This window comes from Mycteria americana, chromosome 17, assembly GCF_035582795.1.
Source record: "Mycteria americana isolate JAX WOST 10 ecotype Jacksonville Zoo and Gardens chromosome 17, USCA_MyAme_1.0, whole genome shotgun sequence".
NCBI classification, from domain to species: Eukaryota; Metazoa; Chordata; class Aves; order Ciconiiformes; family Ciconiidae; genus Mycteria; species Mycteria americana.
The window spans coordinates 7,836,650-7,860,595 of record NC_134381.1 but is presented as its reverse complement, the minus strand read 5'-3'; the positions used below and the strand labels follow the sequence as shown (position 1 = coordinate 7,860,595).

Genomic DNA, 23,946 nt, shown 5'->3' with positions numbered 1-23,946 from the left:
CCAACGCAAACAGTTCGGCCAGGATGGGGTAACCGCATCGGCGTGAGGCGGCAGGGCCGCGCGGATGGGCTGCTGAACCAGGACGCTGCCGGACAATCTGGAGGACTCGGTCTCCTCCTTCGTGCTTGGGTTTCCATGCTTGTGAAACAGGAACAGTGGTGCTGATCTCCTGCGTGATCTCTGTGAGATGCGCGGGTGACAGCAGTATTGTTGTAATAATCAAATGTAAGTATACAATTCACATAATGATTGATGCTGCTATAGAAATCCATCGTAGAGCCCTACCCTATCTCCATAGGAACTTAGACAATGAACCTTTGTCTAATAAGCAGGATGTGGCTGTCGAAAGCAGAGTTTAACTGATGTATTACTAGTCTAGTTAGTAAACCATGAAGAACCGCTTAGATCTGCCAAAAAGGTAAGAAACTAGGGGCAAGGTAATTCCGGCACAGGGAGATCGCGACCACCGACTCACCGACCACCTACCCCAATTATACCACCGACTCAGATGATGACGTTGAAGAAGAACAACTAAGCATGTGTACTAATTTACATGCTAGGCAAAGAGATTTTAACCAATCATTTAATAGAATAACATTGCATATGTATTAGGCGGTTGAATATGTTAATGCTGTGTGTATAAATCACTTACTTTGAAAGCTTGGTGTGCTGTTTTGAGACAGGCACCCGTATTTGCAATAAAATACCCCTGCTCTGTGTGTATATTGGCATTTTGCACACTGGGTAAACGAACCCCGGTTTTGGGGACAATAGTATGAAGCAGACTGATACTATTACTGAGTATGTTATTTATTAACAAATTTTAATAATTAGGGCAATGCTAGGACTTAAGGTGCACACACTCTTGCCACAAAAGTGGGAGACCTTCCTCTTCAAAATACTTACGCTTGGGAGTGTTTCTGTGGCAAGGAGAGCAAACCTCATCACCCATGCATGTCCCTCTTCTGCTTACTCTGTTGCCGTGTCCCGTGTGTTTATTCAAGAGTTCTACAAAAGGTGCCTCTGGTATGGGACAGCCTCAATCCCTTCAAGGAAGAGTGTGTAGATTGAGCTGCAGGGAGAGGAAGGAGAGTTACTGGTTCTTCCATCTTGTAACCTGAAGACGCGGCATTTGGTCTTGTAGTGCCTAGATGCTCAGAGTCACTCTGGAGGCTACAGTCTTGCAGCCTTTGCTGGAGTAGAGTCTTTCTTCGCTGGGGTAGTCAGTCATTGCCGAGGCAATCTCTCTGATGAGGTCTTCATCCTCAGGATGTCCTTGCACACGCAGCTCCTCCCGGACACACTCTCTCACATGTTTATATTCGAGAGGAAGGAAAGGGATGAAATAGTCGATCAGGTTCTTCTGGATCAGTTGACTGTGAAAGAAACCGCCTGGAAGAGAGAATAGGGAGCTTTATCATCAGAGTGCTGCAGAGGCCAGTGCGTTGCTGCATGCTTCATGGATCATTTTGCAGAAGACATCAGCAGTCCTGGGACTGAGCCCTGAGCCCAGAGGTACTCACTGCTTCTGTTCCTGAAAATTTCCTCTGAGAGCAGAGACTGGAGCTTCTTCACAGGTATGTCTTCTCTTCTCTTCATCCTTCTCCAGTAATCAAGAGCAATCTCTGTTATCTTATCTCCGCCTGCATTGCTGTTAGGAGAGAGATTCACTGGCTCATTAGAGCTGTATCTTTGCCATCTTTATTGCTCAGATCTAGGCAACAGTTTAAGTCACTCTGTGTGAATCTGCACTGGAGTGGAGGGGGCCTGTCCCTACATGTGGATGTTGCTCAGAGATGGGAAGTGACAAGGACCCCACTATCTCCCAAATGACAGCAGTGTCTGATGGGATGAGCACTCCTCTGGTACAGTGGCTTGAACTACTGTGTTTGTCATTGCAGCAGAGCAGGGGTGCCCTGGCAGAGCATGGGAAGCTGGAAAGTCCTTGACCAGTGTAAGCATTACTTAGCAACAACTAAAACATCAGTGTGGTATCAACATTATTCTCATACTAAATCCAAAACACAGCACTATACCAGCTACTAGGAAGAAAATTAACTCTATCCCAGCCAAAACCAGGACAAGGGGGATTGGTCATACTGCCGGGTGTTACTGAGAGGCCCTCCAACAAGCTGTTACTCACTGTGGTAATTGCTGCCTCAAGCTGAAATAGGTAGTTGGCCACATGTTTGAACGTAAAGGCAAGCTGAGAGGTACACCAGCCCAAAGCTTGGGGTTCAGGCTTGCTTCAGTCATGTCATGTGAAAAGAGCTGGGATGATCCTCAGCAAAGGGATTTCCCAGGAATAATAGCTGGAGGAATTGTGCTCCCTTGATCCATGTATGCAAGTGGCCTTCAATAAGTGAGTTCTCCCCTCTCTGCATCTAAAGAGCTCCCTAGGGGAGTCCCACCCATCTTACAAAGAACTTTCTGCCTAACAGTGGTGTTATAGAGCTGGAGAAAACATATTTACTGACCACTGTGGAAGTGGCATCTCCGATACTTTTGGAAGCTACCATAGATACTTCTCCATTTCCCATACACTTGAGGAATGGGAGCCTTTTCAGCCCTGGGACAGCTTACTTCTCTTTATAGTGTTGAAGAGCTCAGATATTCTGGCTGACACAATGGCTGGGCATGTTTATTGACAACATGCTGTAAAGACAGACAGCAAGAGACCTTGAGCTGCTCAGCCACGCTGCAGTCAGCTACAAACCTATCAGCAATTGTTATTCCCTTTGTCTCTGCAGATTCTGTGGGACTGTAATTCCCTTTTCGCTTTTGGCTTTCCTTACTTCAGAAAGAGGAAGATTGCCTTGCCGTAATAAACACCATCAATCTCTTCATGGTAGTCAAGGAATGGCATGATAGAGTCTATCAGGCCATGTGGCATCTGATCCATTTCAGAGAAGATAAAAAGGGACCTTGGACAGGCACTGACATTGCCCCGAATCCAATTCTGCAGCTGCTCCTGTGAGAAGAGGCAAAATTACCTGGGATTTGCGCTCACAATTGCAGATAAATTGAAGAAAGTGAGATAAAGCTGGAAGTACCTTATAGAGATGGACATGTGAAAGGTGTGGGAAATGCAGTACTGTGCTGAAGTGATGCACAAACCTCCTTCTTGGTATACGAAGCTGATAGAGGTTCTCTGCAATGATATTGCTGACAAATGATTTGCCTGTTCCAGTCCAGCCGTGGAAGGACATCACCAGGGGCTTCCTGGGCCATTTGGAGTACATATTTGCGCTCAGAGCTCTCAGAACTATCTGGATAGCAAGATGTTGGCCAAAGACTTTTTGCTCCAAATCCATCCTTATAGCTGAAGGAATGAGGGGAAAGAAGAGTCAGAAAATGCCATATTATTCCTCCTTTTTTTTTTGGTTGCAGCTGAATGACCATCAGGGAGAACAAATGTTCACTGCCCTCTGGCCATGATAAGATTGTGAATCAGCAGAGAATCCAGCTGAGGAGCAGATTCATGAGTCAGACTCTCGATAGCATTTATGGGAAACAAGGAGTTTGTATGAGATGATAGGCAGGAGTCCCAGCGGTATCATGGCTACTGCCTTCTATGAAGTCCTGGGATGGGATCTAATGTATTTGCAGAGACTTGTTCACTGCATGTGCTAAATTCTCATTAACTGTTTTTGTGGCACCTAGTGTACCTCACATTTATAGAAGAATGTGCTTCTGTTGCTATATCAAGTTCTCTTTAAAAAGTACCACAACTGGTGTTTCAGTGGCTAAAGTACTAGAAAACAGCCTGTTTGTAAGCAGCCGAATCCAGAGCTGGTAGGAAGTGACGTATTGAAGTACCTGGAGGCACACAGGTCTCCAACAGTTGAGGATTTGTTTTGAAATCTGCGCCCAAGCTCTGAAATGAAGCAATATTTGTAATCCCGTACCAAAGGGAAGGGGGGTTTCTGGGTGGCAGGATCAGGAGTTTATGGTTTAAAAGGTTGCATAAGCTGTTTTTCAGACCATGCACTAGTTTCCCGCAGGAAGGGTGAAACAACCCTTTCTTCCCTTTTCATTGAGGACTGACAGCCTGCTTGTCTCAGGGAAGTGAAGCAGCGTGCTTTGAATCTAGACCTACCACTAATTGCTACTCATTTGACGAGTATTACAGGCAACCACCAACTGGGGTATGGGATACCGCTGGGGTGTCCGTCTCGAGAAGATGTGGGATTATTTCGTTAGCTCTTAGCCTTGAATTCATCTCCAGAATTTTGCCTGCTTTTGCCAATATAAACCAAGACACCAGCAAGGAAGATGCTCCAGTACTGCCATGAGAAGCAGGGTACACGACCACTTGTGGGATAAACGATATTAGGTTAGTACAGCCCTGGCCTTCTAGAGCCACTGTGGGCAGTAACTCTTATCTTTCCACAACCACCCCAAAGGAGGCTGGCATTAAAAAGGAAGCCCTCGTCACGTTGGGCAGGACCATCAGCTGGTCCCACTGACGACTTGGCTCAAGGTACCCTTGCCACTGCCTTACCTGATAGGTTAAGTGTGTCCTTCATATTGCAGCAATCCAGAAGACTGCACTTGAGCCAGGAGTGCGGGGAGAGGAGCTGCCAAGCGACAGCAGCACCCCCCATGAAGATTGAAGTGCTGAGAGGGTCCAAAGCTCGCGTCAAAGTGGGCACAAGAATAAAGAATACAGCAGCATTCAGAAGCTTCATGGTGGGAACTGAAAGCCAGCCTGACTCAGCAGGAAAAGAAAGCAAAACAGAAATTGCAGAATAACTTCCTGGAGCGTGGGGCCTGAGGCTGTTCAAGAGGATGGAAGCCAAGTCTCCTGTAAGCTGGAGGTGTTAATGAGTTAACAGACTTATCACACTGCTTCTCGAGAACTGAAAGTGTTGTGAGCAGGGTGTCACCACATGGGTAGAGTGAGAGTTTCATCAGAACAATCCCAGCTCTGGGAGGAGCAGGACTGGAACTTCGCTGCATGTTAACCAAGGTGCTAATTGGTCTGGTGATGAACCAGGAACATAGCAGTGCTTGTTTTGGGCTTAGTTCAGAGTGGGTTGTGCACCTAGCATTGCAGAGCCCAAATATTTCCGTAGCAGTGGCTGGAGCTCTGCAACTCACAGGACTGAACACGTCAGAAAGCGGCTTTATTAAAACCAAGTTCTCAGCGCGGATATTTTGTCCTGACGACTTCATGACCCCCACCACCACCAAAGAAGTGTGTTTGCAAAGGGGAAGGACAGACACTGAAACAGTTTTCATTTTCTCAGCAAACACTTTTTTTTTTTAAATGAAAAAAATGTGAAAAGCACTTTTAAGTAATTCTCATTTTATTTTAAAAATCTCATTGGAAAAACACTGAGCAGCATTGTTTAGTATTCAAAATACATGCTCAAGATTTGACGTCTCACTTGAAACGAGTGCCCTGTGCTGCTGACTGCCGAGCACCCGGGAAGCCCCGTTGTTCCCTGTTTTGAGAGAGTCTTCCTTGTCAGCTGCCGTCGAGTCTTGAGGTGCGTGCAGCTGAGACTCTTGGTTCGTTATTCCAAGGTAGTTTGCCCAGATGACTCATCTACAGAGGGGTGTCCTCAAAGTCCCAGGGCTGGCTGTCAAGGAGCTGACACCTGAGGAGCAGGGCTTGCTGGGCTTTCTGGCTGTGATCGCTCCGTTAGGACACCCGGAGGCTGCATACAGGCCAGAGGAAGGAATTTGCAGTGGCATATGCAGGTTTCCATGTTGCCTGGACTCTCTTGGAGACAACTCAAATGATACTTTTACGAAGGTGGTTTAATAACGCTGAAAAAATGCTGGGAATTTTCCAGTCAGCTCTGTTTCCTTGATGTACCAGTCCTCTGCATTTGTCTGTGCTGAACGCTAGATGGGGTGTCAGACAAAGGTTTTAGTCCAGGATTTACAGAGTAGAACAACTTTTGCAGAAAACTGAGTCATGCTTGAGAAAAACAGAAGAGAGAGGAGTACACATCTGCAGAGCTGACCACTTGTGTTATGAAACGTGATTTCTTGGGATACCACACAACCCGGCCCTCATGGCTGCTGAGGGTTCACGGAGAGCAAGAGCCTCATAGGCAATTTCAGCAGGGGACCGAGAACAGCCAAAGTCATCCTACAAAGGAAGACGGAGAGTTTGAATAAAGAATTGAGGCTCTTTAGCTGGGATCTGCAGATTCTCTTGTCTGTACATCTGAATTAAAGGTGCAAGCAGGCTGCGTTGCTCACCTCACAGGCTTCAGCAGATATTTCACCGTTCCTCTGTAGAAACGGAGTGTGGTCCCATGAACACTGAAATGGACTGTCACCCCCAAACGTCTCTGGGATAAAGTGTTGTTTCTTGCAAAGGGTGAATCAGTTGCATGGTTTGTGGTTCACCCTTTCAAACCTGGATGGCATGGAGCCTCTTCTGACTGATGTGTGAAGGGGGCAATGAGATGTCCCTAGTAAATTTTTCATTGTGGTCTCGTGTCCTTTCACAAGGCCTCACCAGCGTGGAAGGGACTGCAACTCCCAAAACACATATAGGAAATGCAAAGTGATATGCTAGAAAGAACACAGAGAAGGAGAATTACCTCATCTGTGCAAAAAGAAGGGGTAGCATGGGACACATCTATAGATCTTCTCCTTTCCATGTGGGAGGGAGGTGGCATATATTTCCTATACAACAATAGGATGTATGCTGCATAACAGGTACCAGATGGGTGTTTAAATAACCTTCAGCTGCAACATGTCATGCTGTTATCTCATTATCCCTTACAAGTTAAATGGGTTCAAGCTGGGCCCAGACATGGATGAGATGTCTAATAGCGGTGGTGAGGCAGACATTGATGGCAATTTCCTTGAACAGCTGTCTGGAAGCTCCAAGTGGAGCACAGACCCTGCAACACACAGTCCACAGTGCAATGTCTTGTTGCCTGTTGTGTTGTGCTGATGAGCACGTTGTTCTTCCATCTCGATGCCCTCCTGTGCCCTGGGCACGGAATTAGCGTCCTGTTGTGTATTCACACTGCCCTCCTGACCAGCATAAGGGGTGGTGGTGGTCAGCCAGCAGTGGGTCATCTTGAATCAGCTGCCACAAGCTGAAGATACTGAAAATTTGTAGCAGAGAACTTTCAAAAAGTGTTCAGTGTGTGATAGTTGGCTTGCGGTATATGTGATTTGCTGTGTTGATTAGCAGTGGAAGTGGTGTGGTGGGAAGATGAGGGTGTGGGAGAGGTAAGGACATGGGGAGGATTACAGGAAGAGGGAAGGTAGGGATTTCCCCAAATGGGATTCCACCCATACCCAAGTGGTATGAGCTGGAGGATATGGGGTGTTTGCAGTGAGTAATTTGGAGTGCTAAAGCTATTGAGATAGGGGAGGTCGTGGAGATGAGGTGGGTGTGTTGCAAAGGGAGAGATAAGGGATGCAGACATGGAGTACTTAAGCCCAAGGATGGAGAAGAAAGTCCCAGATGAGAGCTTTGCCTGGCTTTACTCTGCTTTCGGTGTGTTGAAATTTTCTGTCACCCACCCACAGTTTGAATTTTACATTGTTGGTTTAAAGTCAGCATTCTCAGGACGTTGGGCTTGCAGCTCCGTGGCAAAGAGCCTAGAGAATTTGGGATATGGCTGGTTAGCGTGGCTTTCTGATCACGAGGCAGCATACCTCACAGTTGGCTGGAGAGCCAAGAAACATAATGTCTCCAGCCAGGGGACAGGGTGCTAGGAATCAGTGTTGCAGCCCTGCCTTGAGTTCATGGAGTGCAAGAGGTTTCCAGGTAAGAATTGTAGGGTCAATGAATCAATGCTTTTCCCAGAAAAAGACTGTATTTTTGTTGGAGAATGTATAAGGTCCTCAATATTTCCAAGTGCTTCATGAAGGAGGTTTGGTAACATGACTGCTGTTTTACACGAGGTGCTGGGCTGGCAAGAGGTTCTCGCTGAAGGTTTCTAATTGGAGAAGAAGAAGCGGGAGACTCATTTTTCCCTATGTTCAGTTTAATTTCTACCTAAACACCTATCTTCTCTCCCGGCCTTCTGACCCTGGCTAGACACTCTCTAATGCTCAGAGGTTTTCTGAGGGGAGTCTGGTTTATTTTTACCTTTTTTTTTTTCACCCCCTGTATGTGTGGTTTGGGTTTGTTTTCTTTCCCTGCTTCAATTTCAGCATCATCTTCCAAGTGCTCCTTATCCTAAACATAGAGATGAAGCAGTGACAGGAAAAGGCTGTCACTCTGACGTACATTGGGATCTTTTAAGGGTGGGATTGTGGTGGGCTTTATCCAAATACAGAGCCTGGCTAAGTTCTGAGGACTACGCTAACGCTGTGGAAAGGCTCTGACTCACTGGAATGTGTTCATTGACCTTTCTATAATGTGACGGTAGCAATAACACAAGACACCGAAATCTACATTAATATTGAGCAAACATTGTCTAACCCTAGCAACACAGAGACTGTCATCCTTCTCTTGCAGGTAGGAAAATTGAGGTTTGCAGATGATGAAAGTTCTGCTTAACATGGTAGTTCATAGCAAAGGGTTTAGCAATTCTGTTCTGTCTTTGAAATCTTTACTTGAGCTTGAGCCATGATTTGCCTTGGGCAGGCTTAAAAATCCTTGTCTAGGGTACAAAATCACAGAGTCCCTTGGGTCAATGTGTGGTGCTATGTGAAGAGGGACAGTCCGACAAGGAGAGGTATGGATGAGCTTGGCATTTGGGTGAAGTGGAACATCATATACCTCTCCAAGTAAATCTGCCCGTGTGAAAGAATTCCTTTGATCATGTCTGAACCCTTGTAAAATTCTGATGTACCAGTAGGGTTTTTTTGTTCTGGTTGCTGTCTCTAGAAAATGCAATTGAGAGGTTCTTCCCTACAACAAGAGAAAAGGATTTCCCCTCTGGATGCCCAGCCTTAAAGCCCTGTTGCCTGAGCCTGTACTGCAGTCAGAGACCAGAGTCTCACTGTGCTGTACAAGCAGAATGAATAACCAGCCCTAAGGACCTTAGAGTCTTTGGATGCAACGATGGTCCAGACCACATTTTTTGCCTCCCGTGGGAATTTCCTTGAATGGTAGTGTTTCATAGATAAGTGCAAGGTGACAAGCTGGCAGGGCACTTCTCTGCTCTTTATATGGTAAGACCTGGTGCTGAAACCTGTTTGATCTTTCAGTCATACCAACTCCATCAAGTAATGATGGATGGAGAAGGTCTTTCTCAGAATAAGCACGGGGAGTTATTTAAGTGCCCGGCAGCCAAACTGGCTGTGCTCCTCTGCAGACTGCTGTGTGCTCCCGAGGGAGAAGGGATGGAGGGAGGCAGCCCTTTGGCTTTGCAAAAAATGAGAGGTTTCTGTTCATATGAGCAGGAGATGCCAAGAGTGCCATAGTGACAGGCTTTGAGGAGAACAGTTTTTTAATCTGTAGCTGTGTGATCTTAACAGTTGTCCATTTCTAAAATTGACTTTCATGGCATAGACACACTCCAAGCTCATGTAGGTTTTGGTGCCAGGAGTGAAGAGGTTAAGGTATAGCTTGGAGAAAATTGCTGCTAAGAGTTTAAATACCAGTGCTGCAAGGACACTGGGGCTCAGGTGGGTGTTTTATGTGCTGGCTGGGGTGTCTGCTGTTGCAGGGCAAGAAGACGGATAGAGCAGCTGGGGGTCTAATGGTACCACCCAAAGCCAGATGCAAATAAGCAGCAGCCGCCTATGGACCATGCAAATCCACCTGGGCTGGCAGCTGAGAGAGGCACCCTCAGGGCAGGAACTGAGGAAGGCAAAGCAGGGTGCAGGACATGTGTTTTACTAGCCTCTCCTTTCACCCCTCGCTGCTGCAGAGCTGGCTCTACTCCTGCCTAATTGCCTCTGGGTTCTGATTTCAAGGCCTGTGTTGTGCAAGATCGAGATGAATAATGTATGAAGTGGTGGTGATAGAGCCAGGAGATGGGCTATCGGGTTGCACTTGCATGCTGGCAGTTAGACTCTGTTTCGACTTGTAAACTAAACAGTCCTGATGCAGACATCCTCTGTGGTTTAGTGATTAGATCTGGGGACTGCATTTGGACTCCAGGGGTCAAGCCAAGGTGCTGTCACCCAGCTCCAAGCAATGCTAAGTCACATCATCTGTTCTTCCTAATCCCCCGCATGTCTCTCTGTGACGTGAACAAGAAGGGAAGGAGATTCTATAAAATTATTATTATTATTATTATCATCTTAAATTGTGTTTCATTATGGAACTTATTGTCCCAGGAAGTAATTTAATTTTAACAGTTTGGACAGTGGACTTGATGCGTGTAATTATCAAGCATTACCGTCATGCATGACAACAAATTTGCAAGAAAGAGAATTAAACGTTGTGCTGTTCCTCATTGGTAAGATGGGGATGCTGAGAGAGTTGGTTTTCACCCACCTCAATCCTGCCTTTGTTTTTTCCCCTTCTTTTTAAAATTGAGCCCAGAATTTGAAACTGGAGATTGTTCCTCTTTGGCTTTGACTGGGCTCCAGTCTGGGTCTGGGACCTGCTTTCTGGTTTTGTTCTCTGGGCTGGCTTGGAAGCAGCGGGAGTGGAGCAGCTCTCACGTGAGCCTGTCTGCTGCATGTAGCAATAGCTCTCATTGAGAGGACAAGAAATAATAGGAAAACTTTCGCCTGTATTCTATCTTAAAGCTTGAATTCTGTTGCAAATAATAATTTAGGGATAAAAACTCTGTGAAAGGGATGAAACTTGAACTTGATGAAATAAGAAAACACTATGCTTACACGGCAGGGGAGGATTGCTACAGGAAGAGCATTATAGGGCATGAGTAACGCTCTGCCCTCGCTCCAGTCATGGGCTCTGATGTGGTGAGTGGCTTGTATTTCATCCAAAGTACATAAGGTGGTGGTGTTATTGAGCAGACATCCCCATCCAAAGCTTTGGGACCCTTAGGTGAAAGAGGATTTAAAAGTGCTCAATGGGTTTTGGGTTGGACTAGAATCAGAGGCTGTGTTTGGCTTGGGGTTTGCAAAACTAAACGCCCTGCTCTTTCACCCATCTCCTGTGGAAGAGCCGTAAATACAGGTCACTAAAATTAGTCTTGCAAAGCAGCTATTCTGGCTGGCGCCTCTGTTATTCCTGCTCCTCTGTCTCCAATTCGTGCTTGAATAAAGACCTCTGCCTGGTTTTAATCAGCTTTAGCAGTTGGTGTTGAAGAACAAGTAGGTTCACCGGGAGAAAGCAACTATTTGCTGCTGTAATAGTTTCCCCGTTTGTTCAGACAGGCCAGGTCTGGCTGCCCTTGGACAGTTGTGGAGGTTATGGAGCTGGGCTTGGTACTTACCAGCTGGTTGCAAGGCAAGAGAAGAGCACCAGGCAGTTTGCCAGTGAAGGCTAAAGGACAGCAGTGCATCTTCAGGCTCCTGGTTTGTCGGAGAGCCTCAGAGGGGATCTGTAACCAGAGAACAACAGGCACCAGCAGCCAGCAAACCTTGGCACCAGCGGTGAGGTCTCCTGAGCAAGGGGGGATGTGGGGATTTCTCTGGAGACCGCAGTGAGGAGGCTTCCTGGAAACTGCACCAAGTCTGTCCATCTCTGTGGTTTGGACATCGGGCTGTCGTTGTGGGACAGCCAAGGCATCTCTCCTGTTTGGTGACTTGCCGTTGGGAGCTTTCCAGTCCATCTCTGACCTGTGTGACTCTGGTGCTGAGACCAACTGTGAAGAAATCACCCAGGGTAGCATCTCTTAGACCAGGACTCCAATGCAGAGTGAAACCCTGAGATGATAAGCTATTGTGCAGCTGTTTCTGCTAAATGATAGCAGACTTAAGCAGCCAGCTGGAGAAAAATGGCTTTGTAGGGCCTGAGATGGTCCTGTTGCATGTGGCCTTTTGGAGTTGACAGTCTCGGGCCCATTTTCCAGGGACGACTGTGTTCTCTACAGCCTGTCTGTGTTCGTCCTTTACACCCAGGGTAGAGCTCTGCCCTACCCATGCTGGGCACTCCTGTACTGCGGGTGTAACTTCAACTCTGCATGAGCTTGATGCAGAATGAATTCACTCAACCACTCCGTTCAGCTGATAGAAAAAATGTCATCTTCTTTTTTTCTCGGTTCTTTCTGGATTGGTTGGTTTGTATTACTGAAAGAGGAAAAAAAAAATCCAGGAGCAAATTTTAAAATTATCTACACGTACCGAGAGTTTGGGGAGGATCTTGTGGCTTAGGAGCATGAACTTGAGTGACTGCAAACAGACACTTACTGAAGTCCACTTACTCAGCTGACTTGGGTGCTGCCGTGTGAGGGGAAAAGCATCACACCGTACAGGAGCTCCTTTTGGTGGTTCTGTAGGTTGGACATGAAAGAGCTCTTGGGCAGGTACATCTCACAGAAGGGCTGAAGCCACCAGCTCTGCTCTCATCCCTTCATGGTGAGCACTGTCAGGCATGCTGGGTGGCTTTCCCAGTCCCCTCGCTCCAGCTCCCAGGCTTGGCTGGCCACATACAGGTTGTTCCTCCCGTGCACTGGAGGAGGCATGTCTGTTTGTTCCTGTGGAGGGACAAGTGACACACTTACTGAAAACAGATCAATGAGCAGTTGTCACTAGGTCGTAGTGTTCAGAAATGTGTCCCTCTATTTAAGCAGGACCAGCTGAGAGGTATTTAATTCTTTCACTTCTGCAATGTCCAGCTGAAGTGCTCTATGAGGACCTGTTAATTTCTGCCTCGCATTTTCCTCTGAACGACTCGGAAAGTATCATTCCCGTACAGATTCATCAATGTTAAATAATGATGGAGGGTCAGGAAGGGATCTGAAAATGTTAGGTTCTTTTTCCAGGAGATATGTTATCTAACAAACAGGAAGAAAAATGTACTCTGATAAAATAAAAGATTGCGTGCAGGACTTCAGTTTCCAGCTATTGTTAAAATGTGTGTTTGAGAGCTGGGAACCCTGTGGCCGACAGTGAGCTGGAATGAGTTGAAAACAGGAGAATGGATGTGTTCTGCAAAGAACAATGTTAAGTCCATGCTAATAGCATAGCGAGAGAGGAGACTGTGCTGGAGGATACAGAAGGGCCCCGAAGGAACAGAGATGAGCAAGCCAGATCTATTGCCGGATGGCTGCGGAATGAGCATCCCAGATCTATCTTCTGTGAGAACATAGTTGGAATTCCTTCTGTTTGGGAGTAGCCCCTCCAGAGTACTAAATAATTCGGTCTGGAGTCATCCTAGACCCCTCAGTGAGGACTCGTGGCATTTAAAAGAAAAATGAACTCTTACGAGGCTGAAGGACGGTTGGAGTGCAAGGGGTGAAATGAGTTGGCAGTCATGTGCTGGTCATCTGCTGGCTTCAGCGTTGGAGGGAAATAAGAAAGTATGACTGGGATAATCAAAAGCATGGAGGAATCTCCTTTGAAGAGAGATGAAAGCGAATGGGACTGTGGTAAAGCTGAGTAAGAGGTGATTTCACAGACATGTATCGAAGGAGGAGTACGCTAGACAAAGCTAAGCAAGAACTGCTGTTCTTCCTAATGCCCCTGTGTCTCTCTGTGACATGAACAAGAGGGAAAGGAGAGCCCGTAAAAAGTTTATTATTACTATCACCATCTTAATTTAAATCATGTTTCATTATGGAACTTATTGTCCCAGGAAGTAAATTAATTTTAACAGTTTGGACAGTGACTTGACACATATAATTATCAAGCATTACCGTCATGTATGACAAGAAATTTGCAAGAAAGGGAATTAAACCTTGTGATTCAGAGCTTAAGTTAATCTCTGACTTCTGAAGACTGGATGAAGTGTGGGGCCAGAGAGCCTCAGTCCATCGCTGGCTACCACAGGGGCTCGTACTACCTTGAAACCACAGTGAGCCTCAGGGCTTGTACAACCCAGCAAGCTCTCTGCTGCTGTTGAAGAGCAGCAGCTCCCTTCCACCAGCAAACACACAGGAACTTCCCCCAGCGTGGTACGGTGCGGCACAGCTCCTGCGCCTTTCCGTTGCCTAACTCTCCTTGTGGGACAGCTCTAGCCCTGCTAATGTGGCCGTAGCATCCCGTAGCCTCCTGTCCATCCACCCTTTCTACAGCTGCTTCCCACCTGGATCCAGCTTCTCTCCTGCTAATGGGGGAGCACTCCTTGTTCAGTTTTGGCTGAGTTGGTGGCACTGTCAACAGAAACGTGCTGTGCTAGACAGATGCATTCTGCTGCTTTGTAAATATTGTAATGAGCGTGTATCTCCTCATGGATGGCTGCGTAGAGCAGTCAGGGCTGGATAAATACAGGGTGGAGCAGATTTCTGGGCTCACATGATGGATGCAAGGACGTAGCCTGCACGTCAGGAGAGTAACCAACGCATGAGACCCAGGCAGGTTCCTGGAGTCCTGCTAATGGATCATTCAGGAGGGGAAGAAATCTTAGGACAGTTAGTCCGAGCATCACGGCCTGTGGAACAGCATGAAGAGCTTTTTCTACTTCCTTGTATCATTCAGGCCAAATTCTGGTCTTGCTACAGCTGGGGAATCACTCTGGGAGGTTCTATGATCCTACATCCCTTTCCTTTTCCTCACTGTGGGTTTGGGAAATATGCACTGACTGTTTTTAACTTTGCAGTACAGTGGACGCTGTACTGCACAGAGTATGTAATCCCTGCGGATGCTGTACTGCACAGAGTATGTAATCCCTGCTCTGACGTCCAGGCAGGGGCCCGTGAGCTTCATTCCCTTCTCCTTATCTCCTGCGCTGCTGCCTCGGGATGTGACTCCAGCCAGGGTCGTGCTCTGCGAGTGCTCCCACCGCTGTGAGGAAGAGGGCAGCTGAGACAACAACACAATAAAAAGCTTCCAGGCAGTGGGGGCTGTAAATAATGCAGCTAAATTACTCCCTGCTTTCCAGGCTGATTATGGGGAGGGTGTTTTTAGCATGGCATGTGCGGGGTGTTAATTAATAATGTCAGAGTTGAGACCTGGACCCCCTTTCTCCTGGCTGCTGAGATGCTGAAGCGAGCCCGAAAGACACGTTGTGCATAACCCAGTGCAGGGAAAAGAAAGGGAAAGTTTTAACATGCATCTGGAGCATAGCTACGGGCTGACAAATGACTCGACTCCAAAAACCTCAAACTGCCGAGAAGCTCTGACTTCTGTCTGAGTCAGGTCTCGTGAGAAGGAAGAAGAAAGTGCTCTAGGAAGCCCAGCCACCCTCCTGCTGCTGAGGACCTTGCTCTGAGAAGGGAGAGCATTTAGGAGATCAGCATGTGTGATAAAGAAATTTAGAAAACATGACCTATAAGGAAGGGTAGGAGGAATTGCTGCTGTTTAGTCTAGGGGTGATGGAGTGGACACGGAGAACTCGGGGGTTTCAGAATACGCTCTGTGTTTTGGAAAGCTTTGTGGTGGGTGAAGCTCTACGGCAGGGCCATGAAGGAAGGCTCTCCTTAGTCAGTCTCGCCAGGATGGTGCAGCCACTCTCAGCTGGGGTCAGGGACAGGTAATGAAGCACTGACCTTTCCATTCCCTCTTGTCCTGTGTTTCTGTGTCTCTGTGACAACTTGAAAATGCCTTTCTGTTGAAAACAGGACTTAAAAGGCTTTAAAATGGGCGAGCTCTGAAGCCTACTGTTCTTCCTGGGTTTCAGGGCAGGGTTAGCAGCCCAGGAGCTAAGAGGTACCCACGTGCCAAAAAAGGTCTCTGTTCTTAAGCTGGGTACCCCATTGTGCTTCTGAGGGCAAGCAGAGCCCTGCAGATCAACACAGCAGGAGATCACAGTCCTTGGTCAGGCTCTGAAGGAGAGAAAAGCTGTCTTGGTTTGTTTTCTACTTTTCTCCTTGAAGCTGCTCATCTGCTGTTGAATGTCAGGTCTCCATAAGGATGAAATCTTGGACCACGTTTGCTTTCTCTCTCAGCCCTGTTAGTGAGCCAGTACTCTTAAGGCTGTAATGATTCCCATTTCTCCATAACACAGCATGTGGAGGCAGGACCACGCAGCATCCTTTACCTTTGCTCTTGCTGAAGAGCACCCCACCAGAGAATCTGTATTTACTTTGCAGTTTTGCAAATGCTTGAAGCCTAGGAAATATTTCCCAAGCCTGAAATTTTTGGCAGCAGGATTTGTTTCTCTTCTCTCCCAGCCTGGCGGGGAAACTCCCTCTTTTTGGGCAATAACATAACTGGGTTTTGCCTGTTGTTTACAGCTGATGGGATCTGCTTCTCGGGAAGAGAAACACATCACGAGTTGCTGTGGTGTGGCTAAGTGAGAGCGATGCTGGCTTCCTGCACACCCCAAGCCCTGAGCCCTGTCTCCCACCTTTGCCCATGGCAGCGGTGGCAGGTGCAGCTCTGCCCAAAGCCAGCTTTTAAACCAGCTGGGTCAGAGGGAGAAAGCAGGGGAGAGGAGAAATAACTTCCCTCAGCCCCTCTCCCAGCTGGGTTGCATCCCTGAAGGCACAGAGCAGCGTAGCCAAGGAATTCTTTCCTCTAAGAGAAAGCCCAGGCATGAATCCATGTGAGGCTCAGAATAAGAGAAAATAATCTGCCTCCCACATGCTCACAGCCTGATGGGCTTTCTTCCAGCATCTCCTTGCTGTCACAGCAGCAGGGGACATAGTGGCTCCCCTGCAGCCAGGGTGGGTGTGACGGTTTGGGGCAGGAGGGTGGTTGAGAGCAGGGCAGCAGCCCAGGAGCAGGCAGGAAGGGATGGTGGATGGAGCTGGAAGGAGAAGGCAGGAGGACGTGCCACTGCTTCTCACTTGGCCTTGGGCCTGATCCCTGTCCCGGGGCTGGCTGAGGAACAGCAGCTTCCTCTGCTCCTCTTTGCCTGAGACCCGGAGCCGCTGCACCCCTGCCCCTTCCCTGGGCCTCTCCTGCTGGCTTTCTCCTGCTGCAAGCATCTGGTCTTCTGAGTGTGAAGGACTATTTGGGAGAGTCTGATCCTACATTCCTCATGCCTGAGGCCTCTCGGATAGCTCCAGCCAGTACAGTCACCTTAAAATGCAAACCAGACAAAATCTGCCTGAGTTTGCCAAAGACTGAAGCATCCCATTTGTTTCAGGAGATGCTAACGCTGGTGGTTTCGCTGCTGAGTGACTTTGCAGTGTCTTCTGCCGTCCTGCACGCTGCAAAGAGAGTGAGGAGCCCAGGAGCTGGGGGATGGGGAGCTGCAGGTGAAGCAATGGGATTTCATTCATTCATCAAGATGCGTCATGGTGATGTGACTTTTTGTGCAGGCTAAGGAGTGAACGCAGGTGGAGTCCCTTTCTCTTTAATAAATAGCTAAACTGCTCATGCCTTTACTTGAAAACCTAGCTGTGTTTGATGAGCCAGCGCAACCTCCCGTGGGCAGCCGGATTTCCCAGGGCTGGGTGCAGCCAAGGGCAAGTGATCACTGGGGCAGGGCATGTCTGCAGGCTCCGAGGCTTTGTGCTGGGAGAAGCTGGAAGAAATGGCAGGGCAGGAGGGCACCGGCACCCACAGCAGCGTTGGAACAAGCTGGGAATGTGGCTCAGTACTGCTTGGAGCCGTGGGCTGAGCTGCCGGGCCCCGGACAGGCAAGATCCCAGCTGGGTTCTGCACCTTCTCCACCAGCACGCTGGGAGCACGCTGGAGAAGTGCCACCTGCTTGCCTGTCTCCTCCAGGCTGGAGCAGTCCCCTCGGGCTCTTTGCCCAGCCAAGCTGTAGGATATAATTGCTCATTTGGGAAAATTTTGGGGAATTTGAGCTGTAATTGCCCAAAGCATTTGCTGCCCTTTGAGATTAGGTTGGAGCCCAGGCCGTGCCACCCTGGCATACGTGCCTGTGCTCCATTGACAAGGATTTATTACACAACCAACCCTCTCATGTAGCTGCCACCAGGAAATTCCCCAGCATAGCAACAGTGGAAAAACATGTAGTTATAATACTGTAGTGTAACTGAGCTGGTCAAATAAATAACAACCCGTGTGGGAACTGAGGGTGATTTTTATTCCATAATCTTTCCAAAGCAGGATTGTTATTAGAGGCTTCTATTTTTAAGTACTTTTCTCAAGCATCTCCCATGAATTTTTCATTCCTTCTGCCTGCTGTTCAGTCCCTCCTCCAGCAAAACCCTCCGTCTTTTCCCCACAGCTCCTCGGGTCAGCCTAACCTGATGACTAAACCTTTCAAAGCCTGACCCTGATTCTTATTAATCATTTCTCCAAAAACTGCAGTGTTTTTTGCTAGCGGTGTTGCTTTTGGGTAGGTCTTGTCCTGGGCTGAGACCTCCTGTGCTAAAGGCTTTAAGGCACAGCTTGTAGTTTAAAGACACACTGCCCTTAGGACCTGGTCCCGTTCAAGCAACGGCTCTGTCCCAGCAGGATGTGATCCGTGGAGGAGGATCAAACCATTAATATTGACAGCCTGCTTCCGCCCAGATTAATGGGATGGTTGAACATACTCCTGGCAGCTGTGTTGCCTTGGGTCAGGAAGGCTAAGAAGGTGTGATTGTGCAGTGGATGTGTCCTACACGACATGAGACCTCTAAACTTAAGAGATCAAGCAGGAGCTGGGATCCCAGGAGCATTACACCTGCCTTCACAGGCAGCTTCTGCCCCTTGTCCCCATCCACCTAGGTGATGTGCTGACAGACACCAGCCCTCCCCACTGGGTTTCAGCTTTGTGTAATGGTGAAAGGGTCTGAAATGCATAAACACGTGGAAAAAAGAACTTTTTTTGCCCACGTGGTTTTTATACACCATGGAGCCCACCCAGCACATATAACACCCATGCCTGGGTCTGCCCCAGGGGCTTACACCTAAACAAACTATGCTTCTTGATCACTCCGTTCAATTTAAATTTGTGCCAGTTGCCAGTGCAAATTGTCCAGGGCTTCCTGCCAATGCTTGAATAATGCTGAGGAGGAGAAAGTCTGTCTGGCTAGCAGGAGAAGTCCTGGCTTGTCTGCAGGTGGTACCAAGCTTGTGTGTATTCCTGCCGCTCAGTGAGGCGTGCTGGCTGCCTCGGGAGGAGAAGAAGGTGCACGAAGGAAAAACGTCTCGCTGCCGAAGAGCCTGCAGGCTGGATCCTCAGCTGGTAAAAATTGGAGCGGCTCCATGGAGGGCGTGTTGGTGAAGGGTCTGGCTGCCTGCCCTAGAGCCAGGCTCCTGGGAGAGCCAGGGAAGGGGCTACTGGAGAAAGTCTTACCCCTGCTGCAGGGCTGGTCTGGCCCTTGCATCACCCCAGTCCTTGGGCACCAAGGTCTTCTCCACTATGGGTTTGCTCCCTACCAGCTATGGAGAGGGGAGATGGGAGGGAGCAGTGTTTGGGATGCGGCTTTGCCATCAACTGCTTATGCTTGGCGTTATGGTGTTTGTAATACTCTGCTGAGCTCCAGGGGAACGTGAGTGGGGTTGGATGCAGTTTGGTGGCAGCACAGGCTGGGGTCCAGGGTGAGCACCCCAGCCCTTACTGCAGTGTTTGAATCCACATGGCTGTTGCGTGTCCTGGTGTCCCCATTCCCACCCCTGGAGAAGCAGCCCATCGGAGGCATTCACTGCCGGGTTGTGGAGCTCCACGCCAGGCTGCGGAGCTCCACACCGGGCTGTGCTGGGACTTGTTCTGCAGCCGCCTTGACGCCAGGATGGTGGTGACCAGCTGCAAGTACCTCTCCCTTGAAACCAAGGTTTTGGGGTTTTCAAAGGCTCTCTGCGCACTCGGATGTCATGGGGCTGAGCCAGTGCATCGCAGTGAGTGGTGAGGCGTCTTTGGGCTTGCAGCATCAGGGTAGAACAGCCATGGTGAGGGAGATTCAGTGGCAAACGCAAAGAATTTGCAGATCTCTGTGCTGAGAAGGAGATTGTGTGCTTGAAGGGTCTTTCTGGCTCTAAGCCCTGCCCTGCCAAGCTGGGAGTAGCGCAGGGGTCTAGAGCCAGGCAGGCTGGGGTGGAAGGAAGGACATCTGCTCTGGATGGACACAGGAAGAGCGCAGCCCTTGGCTGGGATGGCCAGACACACAGCTCACGTCTGAGCTGAGCATGGCAGGAGGAAAACGTCTTCTGTAGCGCTGATCCTGGCAGGAAAGCAGCCCTGGTGTGGCTCCGCGCTGACCGTTTGCTGGGAATACAAGAAATGGTGTAACCCTCCCTTCTGCAGGGGCCGAGGTGGGGGCTGGCCTGGGGCATCCCTCAGCCACGGGTCAGGGCTGGTGGGATAACGCTGCCCAGACGGGGAGGTGACTGTTTTCCTTCTTGGCTTGCTCCCTGAGCAGGAGTGGACCTTCCAGATCTGCCCACATAACCTGACTCATGCTCGCGTCGATGGTGTCACCTGGGGCCAGGACCGCTGTGCCCCTAGCACAAGGCTGCCTTAAATTCACACCAGCACCCCAGGGAAAAGGCTCCTGTAGCCCGTTCTCCCTGGCGAGTGAGGTGCCACCGGTGTCCCATTGCTGGGGACAAACCTGTGCTTGTGCAACAGGGTCTGTAGCGACGGGACCGGAGCCTGGTCCTGGGCTGAGTGCGATGCTCCTCTTGGGTTACTCTGGACCCTCTTGGAAAGGACATGATTAGTTTTGCTCAATGGCAGTTAAAAAGTTAAAAAGCCCTGAAGAAGAAAACCAGTCCTAGAGGCACTAACGCTTCAATAGGTGGTTTTGTAAATGACAAACTGTTGTACTCTCTTCATTGTTTTTTGAGGCTTTTTTGTGGCTTGAAACAAATTTTTTTTATTCCAACATGTCAGTTAATTAAAAAACTGCTTGCATCCTCAAAGCATTCATTTTCCAATCTTCAAAAGTTTCCAATTTCCTGAAATGTCTTTTTTCTTTTTTTTTTTTTCCTGTGTAAAGGAACCGAACCCCAAATCCAGCTCTTCAACACTAATAAACTTGGAGAGCTCCTATCAGCCCCCACGCTGCCGGCTCACCGGAGGTTTGCTGCTGCCAGCACTGGGGCCAGGGCTGGGGAAGAAGGAGTTAAAGGTTTGCATTGGAAGAGCAGCCCAGCTGCCTGCAGAGGCTTAGATCCCACTCTTTCTTCAGCAGTGTTTGATGGCTGGGGAAAAACCAGCTCCAAATTCAAATGCCACTTTCTAACTGCCCTGATCCACCGTCTCGGAGAAAACCAGGAGAAGCTGTCTTTGGGACTGGGCAGGCTGGTGTTTATTTCTATTTGCAGGTTTGGGGCTTTGCGGTCCGTGACTTGCCTGGTTGTGCTTCCAGGCTGGTCACTCCGGCGGCTCCGCGCCCAGCCGGGGGTACAGGGGCAGCCCAGGCCCCCGCTTAATGGGCGCTGCCGGGGCAAGGGACGGTTCTGTCCCCTGTGCCCCTGTGCCCCATCCCTCGGCAGGTGGCTGTGTAGGGGAGGGCTGGTTGCCTCTGCCACTGGAGTGCTCAGCCCGCACTGGGCGGGACTGGGGAGTACTGGGAGCGCTGCCACGGAGGGGTGGGCTGTGGGATCGGGAGCGCAGGAGCGCAGGGCTGGATGCGGCTGAGGTAGGTGCCTACCTTCTTCCTAACATCTCCTTCTTCGCAGGGCTGATCAGCTCGTGTCCCTGGGTGAGCGGTGCCTGGCTGGGCGAGGGATGCTCTGTGCGGCTCCGTCCCTCTGGGCACAAACAGGAGGGGAGGTGGGGCAGGGGGATCGTGGTGGGCTGTTTTAGGGAGGCAAGAGGATGAGCTGTGGCCAGGCTGAGCCTTGCTGTGGCCCACACGGTCGAGGGGGCTGTATCCCAGCTTGGGGCATCGCATCCCCGCGGAGCTGAAGCAGAAGCAGCCTGCGGCAGGGAGCAACGTGGGCAGCCTGCTCTGCGTCCCCGTCTGGGGCTCGCTTACGGCAGCTCTGCTGCGTCATTTACTCCTGTCCGGCCCGAAGGGTTCTACGGGGTCTGTGGGCTTTTGCCGAAGGAACGGTGGTGACTTCTGTTGTCTTTAAACATGGCTGTTCCTGCCCCCTCTCCCGCAGAGCCTTCCTGCAGCCCAGGCAAGATCTCCGCTGGCTGTGAGTGCTGTAGGCGACCGAGCGGCACCTTCCCCCAAAATGATGGAAAACGCAGTGTTTATGTCATTTACATTCTACAGCACGATCTTGATTTTAAAAATGTATGTCGTTGCAATCATTACGGGACAAGTGAGACTCAGAAAGAAGGTAAGTTCCAGTTTCCTTTACCTTTTTCTCCCTTTCTGGCTTTTTCCTTGAGTTTCTGTGGTTTTTCTTTCTTTTTTTATTCCTGTAAAGGCCGACAAAGTTTTTCTGAAGCAAGTTGAGTTTTCTTTGACTTCAGTTGAAAGCAAAACATGTTTCATAGCTGCAGCAGATAAATATCTCGCTTCTCTTTGGCTCTTTTTGTTTGTTTCTACCATCTGTAGCTTGATGTTTATAATTTCTGAATCCTAATCTAAATAGTAATTTCAGATCTAAAATGCCGTGCAGGTGAGCTGCTTCTGCAAAGAGACTGTTTACAGTTAATTTGCCATGTCTGGAAGAAAAGGAAGGGGAAAAAAAAAAGGTTTAAGAACAAATCATTGCAATGGTCTTTTTTCTTGCAATGTAGCAGAAAGCTTTCCTGCTTTTGGAAGCTGAATTGCTATGTGACTGTTCCAGGAGAGCAGAAAGTTATGGGGAATAAAAACAATAGCTGGAGGAAATGGTTCTTGGACACAGGGGAAAATACAGGGAGGACCGGGAGCTCTAGCTGCTGTCAGGAGACGGGGTTAACTGGACCTTTTGTCACCCGCAGCCCAAATCGAACTCGTGGCAAAACTCAGCTGCCTGTAAAATCTGTTTTAAAGTATTTGAGAAGTTTCCGACTGCATAAATGGAGTGGGAGGAGAGATTTCTGCTCTCGGATAAAATACAAAGATACATACTCCTGTGCTGTAGCATCATTTGGCTTCTCCCCTTGTATTTCTGAATGGGAGCAGTCTGGGCTTGTAACGTTATTAAAGAAAGCACCGGGGTCCTTTCCAGGCTGCAAAGTGAAGCTGCCGCATGTAACCAGGTCCCTGAGGAACAGCTTCTGAGCATAGGTGGGGAGCTCGTATAAATCATTTTTATTTGTAAGTTTAATAGAGTAGGATCCGATTTCCCCAGGGCTGGTTTCAGTCACATGGTATCACTGCCAAAAAGCCAGCCAGGGAATACTCCTTCTCGGTAGAGCAAACTAATCTGTCAGTCCTGTTTATCTTTTGGATGCCGCATCCAGTGTCTGCAAGCTCTGTGCCAGCAGTGATCTCATTTGGTGGTTGGCAAAATCTCCTTTAAATGGGTTTCACTGGGAGAAGTGGACTGGGAGCAGGCCAGAGCTCCCTTGAAGCCCACAGTTCGGGACCTGCTCGGTGGGCAGAGTTGGGTTTTCCAGAGGGTCAGGAAAACCCATCAGGAGGTGCAGGGTTTAACCCCCAGGACCATGCACATGGAAGTGCAGTTACTCTTGTGTTTGTGAAGGGTGGTGAGAACCTGGGGCTGAAAGGTCTCCTTGGACAGGAAGAAATCCCCACCGGTCTTAAAGACAGGGGGCAAAGCTTCTACCTGCAAAGTTCCTGAAAACGTGATGAGCGCGTACGTTATGGGGACTCTCTCTTGCAGGCGTTTGCAAACCCAGAGGACGCGCTGCGCAACGGGGGGCTGCAGTACTACCGCGAGGACCCCGACGTGGAGCGGTGCCGCAGGCGAGTACGCGGCGGTGCTGGCATTCCCCCTGCGCTGCAGGGCGATCCCTGGCAGCTGCTGGCAAAGAGGCAGTGGGAAGTTAAAGGGCTCATTAATTAAGTAATTACCTAGATGGGTTGAATGCCTGGAGCTCTGCTGCAAGACCCTGTACACTGGGGCAGCTTAATATTTAATGGCAGTATGGTGTGCACTGGAGCAAGGACACGCGGAAGGACCCGTGTTTGGGGTCTGACTCTGACACAATTAAACTCCTTCCTAGATGCTCCAAGTCCTGCAGGCCCCCGAGGGCTTGTCCCATACCCGCACCCACAGGCTCCTCGTGCCCTGCTCCGAAAGGACCCTGAACCCCCGCAGATCCCTGCGCAGCTTGGGCAGTACAACCGG

The 23,946-nt window shown here is 49.2% G+C and overlaps 2 protein-coding genes across 6 annotated transcripts; one reads left to right on the top strand and one right to left on the bottom strand.

The window, feature by feature from the left end:
* Window positions 1–840: 840 nt before the first annotated feature.
* On the bottom strand, window positions 841–4,851 carry LOC142418149 (torsin-1A-like). Its single transcript, XM_075519603.1, has 5 exons — window positions 4,505–4,851; window positions 3,054–3,322; window positions 2,796–2,971; window positions 1,524–1,651; window positions 841–1,392 (listed from the first exon to the last, which is right to left on the bottom strand). The coding sequence occupies exons 1-5, from the start codon at window positions 4,689–4,691 to the stop codon at window positions 1,148–1,150; spliced, it is 1,005 nt and encodes a 334-aa protein (XP_075375718.1). The 5' UTR covers window positions 4,692–4,851; the 3' UTR covers window positions 841–1,147.
* A 2,588-nt stretch (window positions 4,852–7,439) lies between these two features.
* LOC142418213 (prostaglandin E synthase-like) lies at window positions 7,440–23,907 on the top strand. 5 transcript variants are annotated; one of them, XM_075519753.1, is made up of 4 exons: window positions 7,675–7,753; window positions 20,742–21,069; window positions 21,856–22,038; window positions 23,479–23,907. In XM_075519753.1, exons 2-4 carry the CDS (start codon window positions 20,974–20,976, stop codon window positions 23,659–23,661), a joined length of 462 nt encoding a protein of 153 aa, XP_075375868.1. In that variant the 5' UTR covers window positions 7,675–7,753; window positions 20,742–20,973; the 3' UTR covers window positions 23,662–23,907. The 5 variants fall into 5 exon arrangements, with proteins under 5 accessions (XP_075375869.1, XP_075375868.1, XP_075375867.1 ...); XM_075519754.1 differs by lacking the exon at window positions 20,742–21,069 and having other exon boundaries at window positions 7,440–7,753; window positions 23,479–23,906; XM_075519752.1 differs by lacking the exons at window positions 7,675–7,753; window positions 20,742–21,069 and adding an exon at window positions 21,076–21,386 and having other exon boundaries at window positions 23,479–23,905.
* Window positions 23,908–23,946: the final 39 nt, after the last annotated feature.

Bases quoted from the DNA above. Each gene is read 5' to 3' on its own strand.
- LOC142418149 (XM_075519603.1), bottom strand. From the start codon at position 4,691: ATGAAGCTTCTGAATGCTGCTGTATTCTTTATTCTTGTGCCCACTTTG. The intron at 2,972-3,053 runs GTACTTCCAGCT...CTCTTCTCACAG, and splicing joins CACATGTCCATCTCTATAAG to GAGCAGCTGCAGAATTGGAT. The intron at 1,652-2,795 runs GTAAGGAAAGCC...CTCTCCTAACAG, and splicing joins GCAATCTTCCTCTTTCTGAA to CAATGCAGGCGGAGATAAGA.
- LOC142418213 (XM_075519752.1), top strand. From the start codon at position 21,177: ATGGGCGCTGCCGGGGCAAGGGACGGTTCTGTCCCCTGTGCCCCTGTG. The intron at 21,387-21,855 runs GTAGGTGCCTAC...CCTCTCCCGCAG, and splicing joins CAGGGCTGGATGCGGCTGAG to AGCCTTCCTGCAGCCCAGGC. The intron at 22,039-23,478 runs GTAAGTTCCAGT...TCTCTCTTGCAG, and splicing joins AAGTGAGACTCAGAAAGAAG to GCGTTTGCAAACCCAGAGGA.